At 46.3% G+C, this 24,417-nt stretch overlaps 1 protein-coding gene across 2 annotated transcripts in view; it reads left to right on the forward strand.

Moving 5' to 3' along the window:
- Window positions 1-24,417, forward strand: part of SLC9A3R1 (SLC9A3 regulator 1) — a 56,339-nt gene that overhangs the window by 21,758 nt on the left and 10,164 nt on the right. For both annotated transcript variants that reach the window (XM_044453616.1, XM_044453617.1), the window contains exons 2-3: window positions 12,695-12,856; window positions 20,584-20,737. In XM_044453616.1, the coding sequence (XP_044309551.1) occupies window positions 12,695-12,856; window positions 20,584-20,737 (316 nt within the window). The remainder of the gene's footprint in view (window positions 1-12,694; window positions 12,857-20,583; window positions 20,738-24,417) is intronic.

Genomic DNA, 24,417 nt, shown 5'->3' on the forward strand with positions numbered 1-24,417 from the left:
CTCCTTGAGCAAGCTTGCCTGCCTTCTTTTTTTCTAAGCTGTTCTAAGGACTTCAGTCAGATCCCTGAGTTGCAACTTGATATTAAGTACTGGGAGAGGTTCAGAGTCCCAGCATGCGTAGGCACAAAGGGTGCCGTCAGCTCCCCATTGTACCATGTAACTGATCCTCCTCGCTACACACAGCGAAGTGACACCACCAGTCAGCACCCTTTTGAGCCCTCTTACATGATAAGGAGCCCCAGGGTCATGGGAGAAGCTGTCTTAACTGGGAGTTATCTTGGATCAGCAGCTTCACCTCTGACTGAGTTTAGAGAACGCACTTGCACAGGAGCTGGCCCAGCACCAGGCACTCCCGGGCGTTTGCTGGGACCCAGTGCCCCAGCAGGCCCATGCTCCTCTTGACACAGAGCCTCTTCCCCACGACCCTCCATGCCTGGAGGCTGTTGGCCACCGCTGCTTTTGTTACCCCACCATGACCCAGACTTCTGTATTAGATTAAGCTGACTCATAGTAAAATTCCTCTGGGCTGCCAAACATTGCTGCCAGGAAAGCACAGAGGTGAGGAGGCCTTAGTAAAGTCAGGGCTCCCTTGGATTTATCTGTGAATTCCTGAGAGCTGACAGGTTGGGATAAAGTAAAGCTTTTGCTTGGGTTGGGCTACTTGTCCCCTGACACCTCTGTCTGTGGAGCAACCTCTCCACTTGCAGCCCACCTGGCACCAGTCTTATCTTTTCTGCACCAGGTTAAGACAACCCTTTATGCTGAAACTTTTAAGATTTATTTGGCTACCCAGGGGCTTGAGGGGATTACCTGTCCCAGATCTTTTTCTTTTACACATACTTCTTCTAGGTTTAGCTATTCTAATTTTTATGGTGTTTTTGTTGCATTTGATTGTCTGTCTTTTACAAGTCTCTTGTAAAATGCCAAGAGAACTTCATCTATGGGCAGTATAAAAATGAAAATCCAGAAAGAGTAAGCACTGCCTTTTCCTCCCTCCCATCAGCCTGATGCTTCTGTTGCCCACTTTCCCCATGTCTCCAAGCACAGCCATATCACACGTGTTAGCACAGCTCCACTTTTGTTAACAAGAGTAGAATACTTCAGCTGGATGTTTGCAAAGGTTGGCGGACATTCCAGGGCTCTTGAATAAACAGCGTAAGGTGAAGTTCTCGCTTTCTAAGCAAGGGCACAAAATTCTTGATGTGTGTTTCACATTCAGGAAGTTGCTTATAAATCTAATTCAGGAAGTTGCTTATAATTCTTTTTGTTTTGTTTTTTTTAACATGGGTTGCATTCATAGGTGTGTTAACCACACTCTCAGGCTCAAATATCTGGGGCCAGTTTGCATGGCTCAATGATGTATCCTGGGTTAATTTACCTTCAAGGAGTCTCTTTTGCTCATAAGAATGTGTATGCCCCAGCTGGGAGTTGCCATAGTTTGTTGTGTTATCTGAACCTGGCTGGGGGAGGGGGGCTATTTGAGGAGTAAACAACCTTCATGTAACCCACTGACTGTTCTGTCATTCTATGATGTTTTTTTAAAACTCTCAGATAATCCCTGCTGCCCAGTTTTGACATCTTCACCACCACCCCACAACCCCCAGTCAAGACTTGTAAATTCATAATAATGGTAGGCAGGGTAAACTCGAGGTGTCCTGAGGTTTAGTGAGCCTTCATGGGCTGCTTTGTCATCTGAATCAAGTCTTGCATGATGATTATGCAGCATGAATGGTACAGTCGTCGCTGGAGGGAGACAATATGCCACTGTGCTGTGTCTCTTACCCCACCTCACAGCCCTGGTACTTCTTCTCATAGAAGGACAACCCAGAGCTTACCCATGTATTGTCTACCAGACAATCCTGCAAAGCATGACTTTGCTTTGACCAAAAATTCCTGGGTGCTTTTTATTCCCTCCTTCACCCCCTTCCTCCTTGTATTTCGAATGCTTTTGTGGTGATGTGATACTGGCATGCAAAAGCAGCTATGTTGTCAGGGTATTGTTGTTGTTTTTTAAAACACCACTCTCTTTCTGCTCTGTAGCTTGCCAAAAAACCCATGACTCTCAGCATGTAATGGCAAGCTATGGTTCAAACAACCTGGAGTTCTCAACCTAGTAATAACCCTTGGGTTTTTTCTTGGGTTTTAAATTTTATTTTTGGTAGTTAACAACCCATAGTTAAATCAAAATGAAGCCTTTGATTGTAATAACCCTTGATGTTCTATCCATACTCTGAGTTGGCATTACATGCGAACCAGGCTGTACCATCTGTCAGAGCTGGGCAACCTTAAGTGTTGGTGATTGTTTTTACATTGGTTTTCCTTTGGAATAAATGCCAAGGTTAAAAAAGCAAAACTCCCTGCTGACAAGAGGCTCACGTTTGACTGAACTTGAGATTATATAGATATGCTAGGCCAAAGCAAGCACCCATCTTTGAAGCCTGAGGACAACTTTCAAGCTTTCTGCAGTGATTGAAGGTGTGAACAAGAAATGCAGAAGTTCATCCTGGTATAGTGAGTTGATGTGCCTGCCCTACAGATTTTTACTTATTTACTCCGGTTTCTGTCCTGCCCCTCAAATTATAAGGCTTATGATAATATTAAAACAGAGTAATACAATGCATGCAGAAAAGCTAAAAGGAGTACAAATGTGATGTTTGGGCCAGGAAGAGAAAAAAGCTAAAAGCATGGGAAAGAGAAAAGTTGTTCATCTAGAACTAGAAAGACCTCAGACTGGATGTCAGGTGAGCCTCTCTGTGCAATAATTCCAAAGCCAGGTGCCTCCTCTGAAAAGCCCTATTTCTGCTAACTGGCCACTGTACCTAGGATATAACACAGGGATGCAGAGGATCACGACTTCAAGTTCCCCAGAAAGAGGGAAAGGCTCTTGTAGAGGAAAAGTGACTTCTAACTTTGAAAAGCTGGACTTGAAGTTTGAAACCTGACCTTGTCAACAAGACCCCTTTTGAAGACGGCAAGCTTTCTAAAGAAACACATCAGTGAAGAGTCAACATGTACCAGGAATGGACAACGAAAGAACAAAGCAGGAAGTGGGCCTGTAATATTGGAAGGTCAACAGAGTGTAGAGTGCCTGCTTGGCAGGTTACAAAAACATGTAGAAACAAAAGAGAATACCCAAGTCAGTAAAAATCCAATTAAACTAAATCCAGAGCAACACGACCCTGATCTTGTCATAAATTCTGATATTCATGGGAGAAGCTATTCATCCCAGCCCAGATGGAATTGCACCCCCCCCCCCAAGACAGATAATGTAGTCTGGAAGTGTTCTTGGTCCAACAACTTACCTTGGAGGCCCAGATGGTGGTAGCTTTGGTGGTTGTGCCACCTGTGGTTTCTTTTGCAGGCAGAGTTGGTATCAATGACCTCCACTCTAGTTACTGTTGCAATACTTTCTACATGAAGCTGCATCAAAGATTTCTCAGCTTCAGTTAGTCCAGAAAAGTAAGCTGACTTTTCTACCTGCATTTGGAGCTTATTACTCTGGACTTGTCCCAGCTTCATTAGATAACCTGTCTAGTTCTGAGGACAATTTAAAACACTGGCCTTGTAATTTACATCCTTCCATGTTCTTGGACGTGGTTGCCTCAAGGGAAGGCATCAGGCTAGGGGAGGCTGGTCTAGGCCCACCTCTGAGAATAAGCTGTGCACCGATGAAGGTTCAGTTCAAAAGGATGATATTGGCTCAAAATTCTTTTTTTCCTCCCAACTCAACTTTATTTGCACCTCAAGTGGAAAAACCCTACCCTTTGTCCCAAACGAAGAGGGCCACTATCATTCTGTGTCCCAGTTCTGAACACCAGAAGAGCCCTGCTGGATTAGAACAGAAGTCCACCTAGCCTTGCATCCTGGTTTCCACGGCCAAGGAGATGCCCTTGGGAAGCCCACAGGCAGGACTTGGGAGCAAGAGCCCTCCCGCGTTCTTGTTCCCAACAGTTGGTGTTCAGAAACATGCAACCTCTGGTACTGCAGGCTGTGTTTATTATGGGAACTAGCCCTTGATAGCCTTTACTGCCATGAATTTGATCTAGTTTTAAATACGTGCTGTGAAGAAATGCTTCTTTCTGTCAGTCCAGGATCTCTCACCATTCAGCGTTTTATTATCTTGTGTTTTATTATTAAAAGCAACAGAGGGAAATGCCTCCTTCCTCATCTTCTTGATAAACAGAACAGCTCTAAACAATGCACATAGAGGAGTTGCTGCAATTGCTTTAACCAGGCACTGTTAAATTAAGAGGCAGACGCATGGGCTGCTTTGTATGTAGGCTGCTTTTCAGGGCCGTGTCATCACCAAGCACTTGAAAATTGGGCCAAGTTAGAAGTGAGTGAGTGTTAGGAATTGGACCTCCAGAACCCAGCAAGGTACTTGTAACACACTGTAAGTGTTGATCAGTGTTGATCATCTCAATACTGGCATTTCTTAAATCCACTCACTGTGGCTATTGTGACTCTCTTATTAAGATTTCAGTCAGGTTCAAGGCAGGAACTAGTAAATGTCATCCTTCCATCCGTAGAGACTAGACAATTAAGCTCAATATCACAATGCTGGGTGACAGTGGTATTCCTCTGTGTGTGTGTGTGTCTGCCCATGGCTTGTGTGCAATCGTATGTTTTGCAAATTTGCTGCAAATGTGTTTAAAAACTGCAATGCAGAATGTATGAAAAGCATGATAGTGCACAGGACAGCGATTTCGACAGCGGTTTCGTGCTATCAGCCATGAACAAGATACAGACATTTGCTCTATCATTAGGTAGTTATGCTGAGCCAAATGATTGCAATGAATTTCTTCATTAGCTTGTGGGAAGCTAAGCTAAGTACAGCTGCAGTAGCGCTCTGCGTTGAGGCTGCTGACACAGAGCCGTCCTCCCCACTGGTGGAAGCTGTCTTGCTACTGAACTCGAGCAGGTAACCACAGTGCTTTCCTTTAGAGAAAGAATGAGCTGTACGTGCATGCAGACATATTCCTGACCCATATGGTAATTGTGTTAACTGTATAGAATATATAGAATAGTGTCAAGATGCTGCCTCTGTAATTTGGAGTTCAGGGAAATGAAGCAGGCTGGATTGCACCTAGTCTTAATTAGCAAGGCATTACCATGAAATAGAGAATATTAACCGTGTGTTGATTTCTTTATTACATTCCCGAGCCTTCCAATAGCCATACTCTCCAGGCAGTTTCTAAAGCCTTTGTGCTTCAGTTCTTTAATGGGTGTAGAAGGGTTACTGAGTTGGTTGAATGTCTCCAAAATGGCAGCTCCTAAGCAGTCTCTATCACCCCAAACCTAGTTATCCTATTTTAAAACCATTTTGAAGGAGGGCTTACTCTGAAGAACACTATTAAATGGTGTTGTCTAAAGGGATGGGGACAAATGATTTATTGTCCTGCAAGATCAGAGATCAAAGCTAGCTTGTTTGCCCCAGGCCCTGCTTCCTTTCCCCCCTTCTCTTTTTTATTGATTCTAAATTTGTGAATAAATTGCATGTAAACAAATGCAGGGAGTTTAATTATTCTCACAGATCTGCTTGTTAACCAAGCATTGTTGTAAAAGGGTAGAACACTAAACCAAAATAAAGCTGCATTTGAAGGCTTTGTTCAAAGCATGTATATCTGTCCGGTTGAATACTTTAATGAGTTTGAGGTTCCTTTCCAATTTATTCATTTATTTGTGCAGTTCGCAATAGTCAAAACCATAAAATAGAATACAATAAAATATAAAGGCTCAAAATGCAGGATGAAAACAAAATAAAACATAGCAGCGGTGCCAAGATTTAAAACAGAGTAAAAGATTTAAAACAATCGAATCTGAGAGACCAAAATGCTTGGGCAAACATGGTCTACAGCAGAGACTGAAATAATCACAGCATGGGCACCAGGTGAGCCTTGCTGGGGTGCGTGCTCCATAATTTGGGGTGCTGCAACAGGGAGGGTCCTTTTCTGCAGCCACCCTCTTCGGTTCATTTGGCAGGAGCTCTCCTAGAAGGACCACTGCTAACTAATCTTAGAGTCTGAGTAGGTCTATATATATGGGAGGAGATGTTTCTTCAGGCAATCTGGCCCCAAGCTGCTTAGGGCATGTGTGTTAATGCCAATACTTTGATTTGGGCCTGGAAATGGACTGGCAGCCAGTGCAGGTAGAGAAGTCTCAGCAGAGTATTTCACATTGGCTAGTCTCTGTTGAGATTTTCATTTGCTTGTTTTTTATCAGCTAGTCTGACCCCTGGCTCCAGCCAGCTCCTCTCATGACATGCCTAGCTGGTATATTGGCCTAGGCTGATAAAAGGTGTCTGGTGCTGCTGAGTCCATCTGCCCCTCTAGTGACAGTGTGGAATCCAAGAGTACCCACCGAACTGTGAACCTGATCCACTGTGGGAGAGCATCCCTCCCTTGCAGCAGGTTGAACATCGCTTACCTGGACCGCCCACTAGGAGTAGCAGCATCTTGTCTGGGTTGCATGGCCCTCATTCGGTCCATTAGTGTGATTCAGAGCAGCCAGTCTTTCACCTATATTTAGGGAAAAGAAAAAGCTGGGTGTCTTCTGAATATTCACCTCAGCCTGTACTTCTAGATAAACTTCCCCAGTGGTCTTATGTAGACCGTGAAGGATGGAATTGAATCCTTCAGGGAGCTGCCAAGGCAGAGAGCAATATCCCCCTAACATGAAGTTTTTTGGCTCGGAGCGCCAGCTCCAGATGGAACATGCCTGCAAACCCTGGCAACCGTCTGCCTTCATCTTAAAACAATAGCTCTGTAGCAGTAAACCGAGATGAAATAGATCCAAGTTCAAGCCACAAATCTGCTTTTAATCCTGTCAACATTAATCTTTAATAATAATAGTAATCAGCTTCCCGATAAGACCGAACTTCACAACCTCATGGACTCTGGACTTCAGTTATCATACCACCAATGCATGTTCTGCTGGCTGGGGAAGATGGGAGTTGTAATCCAGCACATCCCAAGGGCGGCAGTTTGAGGAAGACTGGATTTAAACCTTAATTTTGTTTAGTGGTGCCTAACTTTTCTTATTCGTACAAAGTTCGCTGTCCCCATGGACTTCTATGAGGTAATCTGCAGTTCATTGCTGTGCTGTCAGGGCACTGGTTTCTGTCAGTATTTGGCACATGGACAAACTGCACAGCCCAGCAGTAGCTGAGAAGGTGATTTGAAAAAGAGCTGATGTGTGAAACAGAATAGTGATAAAGCTGATGTGTGAAACAGAATAGTGATAACATAGGAAGTGGCCTTATATGGAGTCAGAATCTTGGCCCATTCAACCCAGCCTTCTTGACCCTGATTTCCAGGGCAGGATCGTTTCTTAGCTCTCCTTGCAAAGTCTGGGGATCAAACCCACTTCTGTGAGCAGACCATGCGTTCTGCCACTGAGCCTCAGCCCCTCTTGGGCTCCCAATGCTTATGGAGTGTGTTCCACTCCCAGCTCCTGGGGACTTCCATCATGCAATCTCGGCTCACTCTAGCATGCTTCCTGCCTAGTTCCTCCTCTGTAAATAAGAGGCATTGTAGATTGCTGAACACACCTGAGAATGAATAAGCACCCAGATTCAGCCCCTGGCAGGTGCTCTCCCAAGCCCCTGAGGGCAACTGCTGTCTGGCTCCCAATGCTTCACACTCTTCAAATGTCTGGATTGCTGGCTTAACGTTTTCTGCCGACCTGGTGCCCTCCAGACAGTTTGCATTTCGGTTCTCACCAGCTCCAGTCAATGGTAAAGGAGTGGCGGTCCAAAACAGCTGAAGGGCACCCAGCTGAGGAAGTCTTGCTTTCTGTTGGTTCTAATCCATGAAATCATTTGAGAGGTGCTTTAGAAGTACAGAGTACGGCTCAAAAAAGGGTGTGTGTGAAAGACTTACTAATGTAAACTTGGTACTGGCTGGTACATTCCATGACACCATGGGGAGAGGAGAAATAGGTGACTTCCCCTCCCCACTCCAAATACCTAATTAGTTCTTTCCTTGTAGGCTGATAGGCCGACTCCCTGCCATGGAGGACTGTTGGGAGGACTGCATTAATAAGGGATCCTGCTATTCCGTGTTCAGGGACTGCCTTTATTTATTTATGAACTGAACATAAACCATTCCTTTTGCAGAGGCTCTTCTTTTCTTCCTTTCCATTTTCAGAGCTGTTTATTGTTGGTTTTTCCTGTCGTTGGTGTCCTGCCTTCATCCCAGGCGCTCAAGGGGGCAGGCATATGATGACCCTCTAAGGTAGGCTGGGCTGTAAGAAGGCAACTTGCATGCCAGTTTGAGCCCCGCTACCTCCAATCTGACATTCAAACACCTCCGGACTGGCTAGGCTGAATGTGTTGCTTAAAAATACCTGTGGATCTCATGTTTGGACTATATTAGAGGCTTGATTCTGAGATGCTGGATTGGAAATAAAGGAGTTGCTTCGATAAATCCTATCGGCCTACCCTGGATCAGAGCCCTGTCTTGAGCTGGAAGCCACACCCTTCAGTCATGGTTTTGTTTTGTTTTTTTGGAGGAGGGTACTTTTGTGGTTTCTTGTTTTTTGTACTCTACATGCCTGTGCTAGCTGAAGACCTGAAAGCAGACATCACAAAAGAAGAATCTGCCAAATCTTGACAAAACCTCTGTTCGTTTTCCTTATGGCGATGCCAAAAACTACAATGGCTTACATAACTAAGGTTCTCTCTGTGACAAGCATAGAAAGAATGTGGCAAGGAACGCATATTTTGAATGCAAATGCTGGCTTCCCCCTCTCCTTTCCTCTGAAAACTTCCCAAAGCTTTGGTGATCAATGCAAATGAGATACTGTTTTCCTATTGCTCATTTTCTCTGACCCCTGAGAATTGTGCAAAACTTTAAAACAGCTTAAAGGAATTTTGATTCCACAGCACCAAGCCCTGGGCCTTCTAGTTCCCAGCAACCAATGCAGAGACAAGGAATTTCCTTGATAGCTATCTAAATTTTATAAAATCCCACAAGAAGACTGGCTTCTTCCTCAGTACTCCGGATGAAAACAGTAAAAGGTGTGCCTGACTGTAAAATAAAGCACAAGTCCTGCTTTGCCAGTTACTTGGATTTCCATATGAGGGGAAATTGTGGGAGGGGAGAAACACTCATTGTGGAGCTGAATATTTCTTGGACTGCATGACAAAGACTTGCAGCACATAGTTTCTCAGCCCAGCAGAATGTTCCTTAGAAACTGGACAAGCTTTGGGAAGTTTAAAATGGAGGCAGCAGGGGCACGTGACTGGGCAACTTGGAACAGCTGGTCTGTTGAGATAGTACATACTGGACTCTTGTCTACTGGGAGGTAGATGCTGCAGCCTCTGGAGGTGGTGCTCAACCGCTCTGCTTCTGCCTGCATGGCGTTTCTAATGGATTTCTTCATTTTTCTATTTGGCAAAGGATCTAACTCCCATATTTAATTTGTTATGTGGGATCTTGTGGTCATACGGTAATCCTTAACTCATTGCTTATTGGTTTCTGCACCATTTGTCTTTATGTGTGTCTCTAAATCTAAAAGTGATTCCTTCCCAAAACCACTTGTTTGCATGTCAGCTATGTAACAGATGAAGTCAATTAAGCTGTTTGCATTGGAGGAGGGAAAATGATGTGATCACCTTGTGCTGCTGAAGTTTTCCTTAAGCCATCCATCTTAATCAGAGTTCTGATGAGAAGAAATTGGAGTGCCTTGTGCACAAAGTCTATGGGAAGAAGAGAGCCGGTGTGGCTTGCTTCCTAAAGTGTTGGATTGTGGTGATGAAACGGAGAGGCGGACAAACTTGCAAGTCACCAAGTCGCTTGGGCGCCTTGCAAGAGGAAGAAAGGAAGGGTATGATTGCAATGTAATCATAAGAGAGTTGTAGCTGTCACTCATCCTACCTCCTTGCAAACAGAAAACATCTATTCTGACAAATGGCACAGGGAACAGTTTATCATAAGATTCTGTTCAGAATTCACCATCTTAGGACTCAAGATGAAGGATGGTATAGAAAAGCTTTTTAATAAATAAACAAGAAAATTCTAGCATGCATTGGAGACAATGTACATTCAGAAGCAGCCACCCAGCCGAAATGCATGCATGCCTCATTTCATGCAGCCCTCCGCCTGACTGCCAGAGTCCTCGCTCTGCAACTGATCAGCTCATACCTCTGGCCCCTGACAGGCCTCTGCAGGGCTGAGAGGAGAGGAAAGGCATGGCCATGATCACTGCCTGTGGGCAGGCCCTGACAGATGGTCCTCCTGGGAATGAAGCCCCCGACACAGAGAAAAGGTTTCCTCTCCTGCAGGGGAGCCTGTACTGCCACACGAATCATATTGGGGGTTTGCATGGCTGTGTGTTACTATTATTGTAAGGAAAACAGCCCTGCAGCCTGGCAACCACACGAGTGGCTGTGATAAGAGTGGGTATTTCCCATAAAGCACTTGCTTTACATAGGGCACAGTCGTCCCACTCATGTTTACACAGGAAAATATTCTGCAGCGCTGGCTAGGGGATGCAGGGAGTTACGGGACTTTTCCATTGCATAGGATTACACCCGTTGTATATGCTGGGTGTAGATCTAGATGAAAAAAATCAGTCTTGGCAAAGCCCATGGAGGAGATGGGTGAGGAGGTTTGCCAGGTAGCTGCCTTTCTTCCCAAAGCTTCAGAGCAGAGGCTGGGTCTTTTGGTCGCCTGAGGAGCTGGGTGTTTCCAAAGGGAAGGCCAATCACTTAAGTCGTGTGAATCCATTATGTGCTACAGAAATAAGCGGCTGTTTGGAGTAAAGTCTGCTTTGAACCTTGCACCATGTTTTATATATGATGGTCTGCACGTGTTTTCCAACATTGAAAAAATGTTCCAGAAAATATCTGCGGTCTTCCCACCCTCCCCTCTGTTATTTAGTGCAGGGTTTTCATAGCCTTAAACCTGATAATGAGTAGCAGTGTTGGCTTCTTTCTCCCTCCCTCATAAAATGCAAAGCCTGCATGTGGAAGAAATTCCAGGACTGATCCTGGAATTGGATCAATCCAATTTGAATGGGAACAGTTCCTGCCTCCCCAGTAGAAAGGCCGTATAGACTTTCCTTTGTATCTTTTGTAGAAGGGTGATTGCTAAAGAGTTGTCTGGAATATTTTATTCCATAAAGAGCTTCATACCCAGGCAATTACCTTTTTTGCTTCATGAATAACTTCATAGCTTCATATTTCATGCCAGGGTGAGCAAGGGGGGAGGGCAGGGGGGTTGGCGGGTGGTACATTTGGAGGCCTGGGAGCAGGTATTTGATCCGCTAAGCTTCCATCCAGCCTTCCTCAACTGGGTGTCCTCCAGGTAGAAATTCCTCCTGGGGTCCCTGAGCTGGGGCTGCAACATGCAGGGTTCCTGAGCATTCCTGGGGCCTCCTGGGGCGGTACACCAGCTAGAGCTCTGTGAGGATCTGTGAGACAGTGTCCTCCTTGTTGATGTAATCTGGGAGGCCCCACATGGGTTTCAGGAATGAGTGTACTTCAGCCACGGTATGTGGACGGGCAAGCTTGACATGGACATGAGATAACATGCCAGTGGGATGTGCTACACTCACAGGAAGCTCATGTGCTCTGTCACTGGCGTGGCTTCAGTATCTGTTGGGTGTGCCAGCTCCTCCTTCCCACCTGGAAGCCTTCAGCGTGGCAACGTCTCACTGCTCAAGGAGCAAACTGGAGGCGGGGTGGCCCTGTGGGTGACCCAGTGGAGGAAAAAACACAGCAAGGCAGGCAGGCTGTTCGCAGTCTCTTCTGTCCCGGATATTAGCAGCCGTTCCAGTGAAGCACTTAATTGTGCACCCCTCGTTGGAAGCCCTGAAGTTAATGAACATGCAGCTGACACGACAGGGTATTGCTTATTATGCGTGTGTGTTTCTTAGAAAGGAAAGGCGAAGTGGCAGCTTCTCTCCTGCACACACTGGCATGGGCCTGAAAGACCAGCCCCCTCCCTCTTTGCTCCTTGCATCAGCTCAGTGGCATAGGTCAGTCTCCACCAACCCTGCGTCCCTCAAAGCATGGGGCCATAGCCCTGGTCTTCCCCAGACAGCACAGCCAGTGCTGTGGCCCAGAACACCGGAGAGCGCTAGGCTGGAAAAGGCTGGCCCTCAGGACTTCAGCCGTGCCTTTGCAGCCATAAAGACCGGAAACTTGTTTTAACAATGGCATTTCACCCATGATTTCTGCACTCTTTTTGCTGAATGCGAAGAATCATGACACCTGCTGAATGAAGGCAAACCACAGAAAAGAAGGGCTGATTTCTCCTTTCTCTGATAAATATGTGTTCGTCATGCATGTGTGTAGCGTAAATTAGCAGTGGCCCTTCCACAGTGGGAAGCATTGCTTTCCTTCACCGGATTGCTCGCTGTTCCAGTGCTGCTGCTCTGATTCAGCAGGCCAGTAAGCAGGTGGTGCAGTATTCCGAAGTGCTTACGTTGCTGATATTTTTATGAGCCTGCCCCAGGAGGCAAAGGCCTGTCCGTGTAATCCTCTGCAGTGCCAGATTAGTACCTCAGAGTCATGACCAGCAGGTCCCACCTGTACAATGCGGCGTTTTATATCTATGTTGGCATCAAAGATGTCAGCTCTTTGGTCCTGTCTGTACAACCTGAAAAGAAGCAGATGCAGAAGCCTTGTTGATGGGGGAAAGGTCTGTAAACCAGCTTCTTAATGCTTCTTCTGTCCTCTCACCTTTAGATGGAGCTGCGGCCTCGTCTCTGCCAAATGAAGAAGGGTCCGAATGGATACGGATTCAACCTCCATAGTGACAAGACCAAACCAGGCCAGTATGTCCGGGCCGTGGACCCAGGCTCCCCAGCTGAATCTGCAGGACTGCTACCCCAAGACCGGATTATTGAGGTATGCATTATTGGGGTGCACTGAGGGTTCTGAGGGGGCAGGTGCTTGCAACCTGGAGCAAGATCTCTCACGGTGATATGGAAGTGGGGTATGTCACAGAAATTGCAGACAGTGACCTGACCGAGATGGCTCTCACCTTCCCATGATATGCACCTCTGTCTTCCTCTTTAGGTGCAACAAGCCATGTTCCCACCTTGAGTGCCAGGAGGTCAGTTGGCTGGAATTCAGGGAAGGCCCTGCCTCCGAAGCTAGGGGGAAATCTCTGGGGATTCTGGAGGAATCTGATCCAAATGAATTGCGATTTCTACGATTCCAACCTGCATATTCTGCAGCAAACCAGCCTCTTTTGAATAGAATGGATTACGTGAACTTGTTAGACCCTTTAAAAAAAACTTGCTTTTGTCAGGGCACTAATGTGCATCAGTGCAAATGGAATAAAATTCTTGCACTTCCCTATCGAAGAGCAAACAGGAAGGAAAACTGACATTTTTGGAAAGTCCTAATGGAGAAAATCTATATTTCTCTAGCAGTCTCCATCTTGGTTTACCGAGAGGGGACAGAGCTTCCCTTAGGCTTACAGGCGCTCTCTAATAAGTATCTGCCTCCCACTGTTTCGTCTGCTCTTCCTCTCCTGTGCAAAAGAGTGAAAGCACCAGCTTTTGAATAAACCACGGTTCTGCTATGCTTTGTCTTTCTAACTCTGGCTAGCTAAAACAAGCTAGGTTATCAGACAATGGTTTGATCCTAGTGTCTGAACAGATCCATTTCCTGAGCTTGGCTATAACAGTAAACTGAAGATGCTTCTGTAAGTTTCTCTCAGAAGGCAGAGGATTACAAGACGGGAACATGCAAACTTGAGACTCAAGAAGTTCATAACAACAAAGCTTGATTTCTTACATCTGAACCAGACCTATCTGACTCTTTCACAACTGGACCTGCAGAAATCCGGCCTTTGCTTTGTACCCCTGAGTGTTCCTTCTTCATTGTTCAGCAAAGCTAAAGGGTGAGCAGATAAGAGACTTGTCAAGAGATGAATTATCAACATTGGAGTATTCTGGCTGCTGCAGCTTTTTTAGTGAGAAAGTTGACTGTAGCTTGTGACAGAAGGAGAGAAAGTTAGCAGCATGGTTTGCCAGTGTTCTTGAAAAACACTTCCTCCCTCCTTCTGTTAAAATAGAGTATCAGTTAGGTTTGAAAAGTCCAGTCTTCATTTCCTGATTTTGGAGTCCATTGGAGCTGCTGCTGGGTTGTTGCAACCACCTAGACTGGCTGTCTGATCTACTCTGCATGGGTGTAACTCCGCTCAGATCCCCTTAACCCTTTAACCTTGGCATGCTGGTAGGAAGGGTACTCCAGCCCTGTGTGTTCAAATGATCATGTGCTGGATTGATATGAATGGATGATTTTGGCATGGGCGAGGCTGGCTGGCAGCTCCTCTCTTGGCAGCAAAGGCTCGCGCTAGGCCTTTGCCAGAAGGCTAGGAACTCAGCTCCACATTCATGTTGCTTGCTTGGCGTTTTGGAGTTGTGGAGGTGCAGATAGGGCTTCAGCTCCTGTAACATGTTAAAAGTACCTTCAAAGATCGCAGGCCCCTTCCCTGATGAGTGAAATAAGGCATAGGGAGTCAACAGGAGTGTAGAAAGTTGAGGGACGAAGGTGACAACAGGGTGGGAATATACATTTGGATTTGCTGTACTTTCTTTGTTCTCATATTTTGCCGCATGTGAGCCTAACGGCGGAAGTTCCTGTAGCGCCAAGTCATGGCACAGTTATAACTCACGACTGGAAAACCACAGTAGCATCCAGCTGAAGATTAGCACTGGAGGGGCCCTGGTCAAACATGGCTGTTGTTGTTTCTATGCCACCCATAGCTGAAGCTCTCTGGGCAGTTCACAACAGCGTATAAAAACAATAAAGTACAGTAAATACAACATTTTAAAATTAATTAAAGTACATTGAAATACAATTAAAAGATAATGGCCAGGAAGAAAGGAAAAAGGCACCTGGATAAACTCGTCAAGTCCTTGCATAATCGGAGAGATCTTGAAAGGCTCCACAAAGAGGGCTGTCTTAACCTGGTGCCAAAAAGGTAGCAAATTTGGTGCTAGGTAGGCTGCAGTAGGGAAGATGTTCTAAAGACTGGAGGAAAAATTTTAAGGACCCAACGAAAAATTCCCACATAATCCAACGTGCTGAGGAGCTCCATATGAGTCTAATTGTGGAAATAGGATGCACACAGAACTCCATTACTGGGTCACCGAACTCAAAGGCTAGTGAACCGCTGAACTGGAGGAAGGCAATGTATTAGTTGCCCTGGCACCAATTACATCCGGATCTTTCATGCTGGAGCTGTTCAGGGATTAGCAAAGAAGCCAGCAAACCTCATTAAAACCAGATTTTCCTGAAGCGATTAACACAGGATTGCACAAGCAAAGCTGCCAGGTGTGTGTGGTCGGAGATGCACACAGCTAGATTACAGGCCTGCACCAGGCATGTGATGTTGTGTACAAACTGACAGTGAGACTACCTGGTGAGCCTCAGCGTGTGCATTGACTAAGGAGGCCAGGAGACGTATTTATAGCATAACTTAAGCATGCCCATCTCATCTTCTTTCAGATCTCTGCTGCCGATACCTGTCCATCTTTTTCCTGTATTTCTTGAAAGAAATAAATCTTTTTGAAATGAAGGTTATTTACAAGAAGTTCAGGAACTAAAACCAGGATTAATTACAAAAATAGTCGAACAGTGACAACAGCTTTAAAAGTCAAAAGCTGTTGCTTGACACCATTCCTGAACATGAAGAGAGCAAGGGCCATCCGTGACTCTAATGGAGGGCATTCCAGCATTTGGGAGCAGTGCAGGAGGAAGCCCTTGCACCTGACCTCTGCCGTCAAGGATGCCTCCCAAAGGGCCCTTCTTGCTCACCTTAGTAGCGAAGCAACTTCATCCCTGAGCCAGGGCATTTCTCTCAGCTGTCTGTCTTTCCCTTTCCTCCCTAGTGCCTTTGCTGTTCTGTCATAAGGGCTCAGCACCACAAAGTGTGCAAATTCTCAGGTGTGTACAGAGCGGGGAATGACTCCCATGTTTCCAGAAGTGCATGAAGCTGCCTCACAGTTAGGCTGGTGGTTGGTCTAGCCCAGATTTCAAAAGCTCACCAGTGACCTTTCCCGGGTCCTTCAGCTGGAGATGTCAAGGTTGATCCCACCACTTCACACGCATGAGGACGGTGCTGTTCCACTGTGCCAGTCCCCAGAAGCATTGCTTGTGTCTCTCTTGTTTCCAGCCCTTGGGCTGGATCCAGGTGAAACCTGAAGCTGCCTCTGTACCTAACAGAGCCTGATATGAACGTCTGTGGCGCCACCCTCCCATCTTGTCTGAAGACTTGGACCATGATGTAGGCATCACATGACTTCAACATTGTCAGCATTTAAAATCCTATTTTCCCCACTCCACACAGTTTTTTTGTTGTATCTTGCTTGAAGCCTGCACTGTTTTGTGACCTTTGAGCTAGCTTAATAAAGGTGTGACACTAAAATGATGTTGGCATTTATCTTATGACCAACATGGCTGCCTTTGCCTTGAGTCCCAAACGAGAGCTTGTTGTCCCTTGTTTAGGCATTACTTTGACCGTCTAAACTGCCTCTCCTATAGCCTACAGAACTAGTGCATGGAAAGCAGATCAATTGAGGGCACAGTCCTATGCATAGCTAGACAAAAAGTGTCCAAAAATGGCAATGTCAACTTACTGGACAAGCAAGTTGCTAACTATAGCATGCGGCTCTGCTTGTGATTCTGGAAACAAAGCGGCTCGGTTTCTGGGGACGCCAGTAACGAAATGTTGGTTGCCCTGGTTGCGGTTAATGAAACGTGTGGCAGAAATTGACATCCCAGCAAAGCATCCAAACTTCCCCTCCAGAGAGAACTGTCTTCTCTTTAAACTGGAGCTGCCTTTGTGTTCTCCCTTAACTTCCTTTGTTGTAGCCATGCTTGCAGGCATTTGGCAAATGCTCACAACAAACGTGTGAGGTGTTGCTGATACAAGTAAGAGTTAACAGGATCAGAATTGGAGCTACCCCCTTCTGGCCCAGGCGGAATGTGTTTGTTGGATTTCTAGCCCGCCCGCCCCATCCACAGCTCATCGTGCTCCATCCAGTGGCAGGGCTCCTTGCCCCCACCGGGGTAGTCCAGCCACCTTGCCTCCTGCACCACTTGTGGTCCTGGCCAGAGGCTGGCTTCTGAAGATAACAGCCAGGTTCTCTTGCCTTGCTGACTTTGTGCTCCTTGTGAAATGTTCTTAAGGCATTTTCTGAGAAGCATGGTAACCTCAAGCGTGCTGGTTTTGAATGATAAAAACTAATCCGCGGCAGACCCTTGTGGCCACATTTCCTTCCTTGAAACTCTGGGTGGAGAGAAGCGGGGTGAACAGCGGCAAGTTAGTACAGAGCAGTGCTGATATTTTGCCAGGCCCAAAGTGTTAGTGGCTTCAAGTTCCTGATCAGTAGCGTGACTTCAGGTGCTCCAGGAAAACTCCACGATGCTCCAGTAATACTTTGTTCGATCCTGGAGACAGTTCAGGAATTTTCGGATTTGATGGCATGAGCTTGAAGGATTTGTCACCCAAGGCGCTGGTCTCCATGCAGAACAATCTCCTGGGATGCACAGGGCAGTCCTGGAACCACACCACAAAGCAATCGATTGGGTGTCCTTGATGGCAGATCTTGTATTCTCAGACTGTTTTGAGAAACCCTGCTCTTGGGAAGCTCCCCCAATTCTTCAGTTCTGGGTGAAAAAGGACTAGAGTTTTGTGGTCTTGGAGAAAAGCTGATGATAATAGTGGAAGCATTTTATTCCAAAGTGTTGCACATAAAATGCAGTGATGAAACAATTTAATGTACTGCATTGCTACAACAATTATAATAACAACCTTAATGTATAGTGCAACTACCTGAATCTAATACGAAACTTAACTAATACATAGCATAAGAAAACATCTAACCTAAAACTCCATATAAGCATGCAAATCATAACCATACCTTACCTCAAATAACCAACCAAAGCCCCTGCACAAACAGAAAGCTTTCCAAGAAAAAGAGGGCCCTTGCAGTGTTGAGGTTTTGCACATCCCAAGTGGAGCTGAGGACCAGCCAGGCACTGTGCTCCAACTCCCTCAATTCTTCCATGTTAAGACTTGCAGATTTCAGAACTTGCCTCAGGACTACAACCCTCCACCATGAAAGATTTTCCAACCTCCTTGTTTAAGCCCAATAGGAGGAAAAAGTAAAGAATTCAACATCTCTTCAGGCAGAGAGACCCTAGGAAAGTGCATATTGTGTAACTAGGTATGCTTACAGGACTCTTCTGTCACGTTTAAGATAAGAAGCAATTTACACATCTTGATGGCCAAAGATATACAAATACTGCCCCCCATCAACTCCCATCCTATTGTTTTCTTTGTTTTATGCCCCGAACACCAATCTACAATTAATCTCAGAACTTGTTTTATTTTTGGTTACTTGATCCTGAAGAGCAGGTTTAAAAAAATGACCAAAATCAACCAAATGGAGACAATAAATCCCTTCCATCCATGTGGAGCCTCCCAGCCCCGCTTCTGCTTAGTAGGGCAGCCTCTCTTTTCCTGTCTCTCTGTCTCAGCTTCTCTTCCAAAGGAGCTCAACAGAGCTTCCCATCACTAAACAAGTCAGCTGATAAGGAGAGGCCAAATCCTTCCATTATCTTTTGTTTTTCTTTTAAATGGCTCATACACCAATTCTCCTTCCTCCCCATTCCATGATAGTCCAACCCTGTTGTTCCTCTATGCATTTCTGTCTTCTTCCAAAATTAATTTTCGGTTCTCTAGAACCCTCTCAGATCGCTCACAACAGTCTGGTTTTCCTCAAAGTAACTTCCTTCTCCGCAGCCACTCTCACCTGTTCACAGTCAGGAGACACACACACATCTGCTGGGGTTGAAATTCTCCCCTTTAAGCTGCTGCGCCTCCATCACTCCTCCTTTCCATGCACACAGGCACTTTTTCCGCATTCAAGTGCCCCTGGCCTCAGTGTTGGCTTGCTATCGCCAGCCTTTTCACTGTTAATGTATGGTTGTAATTTCTGAGACATATGATTCTATATCCCCCAGAGTGTGGCTTTAAATGCTTTTAAAAGTCATCTTTAGTAAAATGACAATTACTTCTTGTTGTTGTCTTTGACTCTCAGCTTTTGGAGGTACTCCATTTTCCAGGGTTCAGGGCCAAAAGATCCTTCAAACAGGTGCTTAATTTACATGAATGTAAAATACATGTCCATGTAAATTAAAGCATAGTGTTGCAATCACTTGGAAACCTCTGACGCTTTCAGTGCTAGAAATGGTAGCTGAGAACAAGCTTCCCCAAAAGGAGTCTTGCTCACCTCTAAGGAGATCTTCCCCTTTGAAGATGCTTGCCATGAGCAGGTCACTTCCCTCCTCTCCCTCTCCCTCTCCCTCAAAATGAAACCTTAGAAGCACAGTTCTTTCATTACCAGAAGCATCTGTCCATGCAAAGAGCTGAATCCCAACTGAAACTGCCCCTCCCTTTCTGAAAAGCTTCTGCCCCCACCCTCAGGGTGACTCTTGCTGCTTGAGGGGTAGACAGTGCAAATGCTGAAGGTCAAGGAGCAATTTTTGCAGCTTCACTATGTAAACTTGAATGGTCAACTCTTCCATCCACCCTTGCTGCTCTGCCGCCTCCTCGGTATCGGACGACCCTTGTCCGAACAGCCTTTAACATGCACAGGAGAGCACGTGTGCTCAGAACATGCTTCGCAGAATGTTGTGTAGGGGTTTTCTTTTTTCGGCAGACCAGCTTTCGTGGAAAGGGGCCCCTGAAGCAGCAGGAGAATTTAAAGCCGCTGTGAAGATCCATCCACTTAGAACATAAGGACGTAAGAAAGGCCCTACTGGCCCAGATCAGGGATCCCTCTAAGACAGGATTCTGTTCACACAGCTGCCACACGCAAGACAGGGGGGCAACAGCACCCGTCTGTCAAGTTCCCCAGCAACTTGAGTCTGTGGGCATACCGCCTCGGATGCCGGAGGTGGCCATCAGGACTGGTAGCCCCTGTTAGCCTAGAGCTCTCTGGACCAGTATCCCTTGATGACGCTTCGCTCCAGGAATTTGTGCAGTGTCGACATGGAGGGCTAGAAATGGGAAGTGCACAAAGCTTGAGAGCAGCTTTCCCTGGCCTGCGCTCTCCAGTTGCGCAGTACTGCAACCCCTGGATCCCTTGGTACTAGTTAGGGATGATGGGAGCTATAGTGCAGCCAGGCAAGCTGGAGAGGACCAGGTTAAGGAAGGGTGCTCCAGACATATTCTGCCAGAGAATAGAGAGGATAAAATGGCCAGGGCTGTAACCTTGGGAACTTCAAGATAACGTGGAATGGTAGTTGTGATCACCCTGTGACATTGGCCCAAGGGATGCCTTCTGCTTTTGTTAAGAAAGTGCTGCGGACTTTGCAGTATCATCCGGCGATGCAGTAGTAGTGCAACAAATGTCATGGGACCCCCTTTCCCAACCTGGCTGGACTACAACTCCCATTATTCTCTGCTGGCCCAGTGACTACGAGCACTGCAATCTGCATTTGGAGGAGGCCAGTTCAGTGAAGGCTGATCTGTGAGAATGTCCTGCATTGATACTGACCTGAAGAACTGTATCTTTGGGTGTGCTCACAATACTTTGATCTCCTGGCAGGTGAATGGGGTGTGCATGGAAGGCAAGCAGCACTCGGACGTTGTTTCGGCCATACGGTCTGGTGGAGACGACACCAAGCTGCTGGTGGTAGATAGCCTCACGGACGACTTCTTCAAGAAATGCAAAGTCATCCCTTCCGAAGCCCACCTGAAAGGTGAGGACGCATCCGTTTGTCATAGGAGCAGTCCTGGGGATTGGGTGGGCTGAGCAAAGAACATCTTTCTGTTTGCATTGGGATGTGGTCATAGCTTGAGCTCTCCTGTATGAATCAAGCACAACGAGACCTAGGCAAGTGCCCTTCCTAGGCTCCATTCGATCTATTGGTTCCAGAATCCCCAGTGTGGAGCTGGTCACTGAAAAACGTCCACTCGCTTGCCAACTTTTGTTTGCAAGCACCCACAGAGCTTTTCGTGAGTCTTCAAACAGAACCCTTAAAAAAGTCCAAGCCTTTGCCGAGATTTGATTGAAAGGATCACAAAGGCTTTTGGCTCCTTTTGGGCAGTACCTGACAAGTCTGTACCCAGTGATTAATTTTAGTTAGTTAGTTAGTTATACACATCTTTATAGGCCGCCTAAAACTGCCTTCCTAAGCAGCTTACATTATTTTGTAAAATAATGGCCAGTTCTGAGGTCTGTATTTAGAGATACCAAAATGCAGTGGAACATTAGCAGCATTTCAGTCAAGTAATGCTGGCCTCTAAAAACCCTGGAACAGCCAATCCAGAGCCAGTTCCGGGAGTGCCAAAGAAATCCCTCCCCGTCTCAGTTTCCTTGCTGGCATTTCCAGGGGTTTAGAACAAGGGTGCACAATCCGCAGCTCACGAGCTGTGTGGGATCTCCCAAGGCTTTAAATGCAGTCCATCAAGCGAGGCCTGCACTGCAGAGAGCCTTGCGATAGTGAGGAAAAGACAGAAGCGTATCGGGGCCGCTGCGACGTCCACATAGGTGTGCAGGCAGCCCTGCAACCAGCGTCATGTGTATCCTCATGGCCAAAAAGCTTGGGCACCAACTTCCTGCCTGGTATAGAATTATCTAGTCTCTAAATAGAATTTTCTTGAAACCAGAATTTTAAAGCTGTAGTTTGATGAAAAACAGTATAGTTTATTTGCCACTCAGTATACAGTAACAGTGAAGACAATTCCTTAAGACAAAATAGCAAACATTAAAGCAAAGAACTAATATTAGATAATTTTTCAGTTGCATCCTCCCATTCCATCATATACCAGAATGTTGCTGCCACTCTGAGTTGTGTTCACTTGATCTTTCTTGATCTGAGCACATTCCCACTAACTCTAGGCAAATAGGCCTACCATCATCCTGAAGTATTTCCATACGTTTTACCTAGCTTTTGAGATGTAGACATTTTCTTTGAATAATACCTCAGAACATGACAGATATTTTTCAAACGTGAGACCCATTTTCCTGATTTGATTTTATGGAGTCATTTGTATTAGTTGCTGTATTAATTAGATTAGATTAATTTTATATCATGGCCAGTGTTGAGGTGCCAGTAACTCGAAACCAGGGGTGGGCAGCTTGCTTGTCATTGGCAGCCCACACCACTCCAAGTAGGCATCCTCTGATGTGAAGAGAGAGGCTGTGAGGCACCTGCCAAAGCTCAGCTTTGGCAGATGCTCTCTCTGAGCTTGATGATGAAGTATCACCTGGATGCTCCTGCGCTCCAGGCACCCACTGCCTCTATTGTTCGGCCTCTGAGCATCAGATGTCCTGGGAAATAAGGATGGCCCCCTCTCACCTGGGCAAGAGGACAATTCTGAGCACCCTGAGGTGAGGATTCGATGGGTTCTTGGCTTGCAAAGGATTCCAAGGCCCCCTGTACATGTGTGGTGTGGGGAAGGGTACAGTGGGCAGAGCTTGAGCACCCCGGGGCGGCAGGGTCTGGCCCTGCTCTGTGCTCGCTCTGGCTTGTGCAGCCCCCGACAGATTTCTGCCAGAGTAAGGTGGTCTTGAAGGTGCTTTTTATCATTCTTGTTCTGAGTCAACTTTGGAGCTTTGTGGGGCCAGTTGCAACACCGGCACCCGGGGCTTCACATGGCACCTGTTGCCACAGACCACAAGATGGCTTTGGCAACAGTTGCAAAATCAATCAAGCAAATGAAAATAAAGTGCATATTACTATAGAACAATAAACATTATAATGTTAAACAAATGAATGCAGTCAATACATGTCAGCAGCAAACAGCAACAGTGGGCTAAAAAGGCCAATTTGTTTGAAAGCAGGATGCAGCTCTTCCTTAAAGCTAAAGTTGGCCTGCAGTTATTTATTTTGTTTCTGCCCCACCTTTTTTCCTGACGTGAGGCGCCCGGGACAGCTTCCATGGGCCGCCTCCCCCCTCTCTTATCCTCACAACAAGGCGGGCTCCCTGTCTATAAAGCCTGGCTTACAGGGGCACAGCGCTGTGCTCGTGCCAAGCCGCTCGTATTTGCCGAGGGGTTTTGTTCTGTCTGTGCTTCCCTAGCCGCCCAGCCTGTGTGAGCAGGAGGGGCCGAGCGTGTGTTAAGATGCCTTGCACATCCTGCCTGCATGCTGCATTTCAGTGTGGCAGCCATACTGATGCTCATGTGTGGATTGTTTTGTTTCATAGCAAGCTCACAACCGCCCTTGCATTTGCACGTGTACAACCTTGTGTGCTGCAGTTTGCAAGAGACTGTGGGAAAGAGGTTAGGGACTGAATGCACCATTACTGCCAACTTAATTCAGTGTCTGGATAGAACAGGCTCAGCAACGTAGAAAAATCTGTCTGCCATGCTACTTTTAAGCAGGCTGAAGCATGAAAAGGCAGGTGAGGAGATTCTTTTAGGGGTGCAATTCTGTGCATGCTTAGGCAGAAGTCCCGCAATTCCCAGCATTCCCCAGCCAGCATGGATAGCTGAAGAGCACTGGCAGTTGTAAGACCATTTTCTGAGTAAACGTGCACAGGATTTCTTCATTCATATAGTATTTTCCTGTAAAAGTATTCTGCAAACCACACCATAGTAATTGGACTAAATGCTAGTGTCAATGTGGAGCCCTCCAGATGCTTCTGACATCAGCCAGCATGGCTGATGATTAAGGATGATGGAAGCTATTATCCAAAACATCTGGAGAGTGCCTTGCTTGAGAAGCTGGGTTAGCATGAGTAGAATGGCTTGCTTTGCTAAAAGATTTAAAGTGCTTCTATTAAACTGTGTCCTACAACAGTTCTAAAAGACACTTAAAATGACCTAAATAAAACCGAAATTATGGCCACAGTCAGCTATGGCATTGCAGTATGGAATTGCAATAAATTAAAGGGCTTCTGTACATGAGAAGGCCTTTGCTTGGTACTGGAAAGAAAGGAGATTTGGGACCAAGCCTCCTGGGGTGATGGCGTGTTCCAGAAATGGGGTGCCCCAACTGCAAAGTCCTCCTCTCTAGCTGCCAGCTATTTAACCTCTTAATGACAAGGGAAGGGCCTCTGAAGGAAGCTTTAACATCTGGACAGCTCCACATGGAATCCGATGGTCCTCTTGTGCATGCAATTTCCAACATGTTTGGAGAGAAGGTGGGGGATGTTTTCCCAGCTCTGGAACCAGAGGCTCTTTAACAGGAACAATGTGGTAAAATGAATGCATGTCTTCACGTTCAACCTCCTGCGGCAGCCTCTTGTGCAGGGACAGGGGAGCATGTTCCCCTCCGGATGTGGTTGCCCTGCAGCTGCCAGCATGCCTGCACATAGGCTGTGCTGCTGAGGGCTGGTGGGAGTTACCGGCTTGATTTTTAAGCTGCTTGCGAGACTCCCTGAAGGCCAGCCCTTGACGCGTCGGTTTGCTTTTGCGACAGTGATGCCAGGA

This window comes from Varanus komodoensis, unplaced genomic scaffold (genome assembly GCF_004798865.1).
Source record: "Varanus komodoensis strain SLA01 unplaced genomic scaffold, ASM479886v1 scaffold7_1, whole genome shotgun sequence".
NCBI classification, from domain to species: Eukaryota; Metazoa; Chordata; class Lepidosauria; order Squamata; family Varanidae; genus Varanus; species Varanus komodoensis.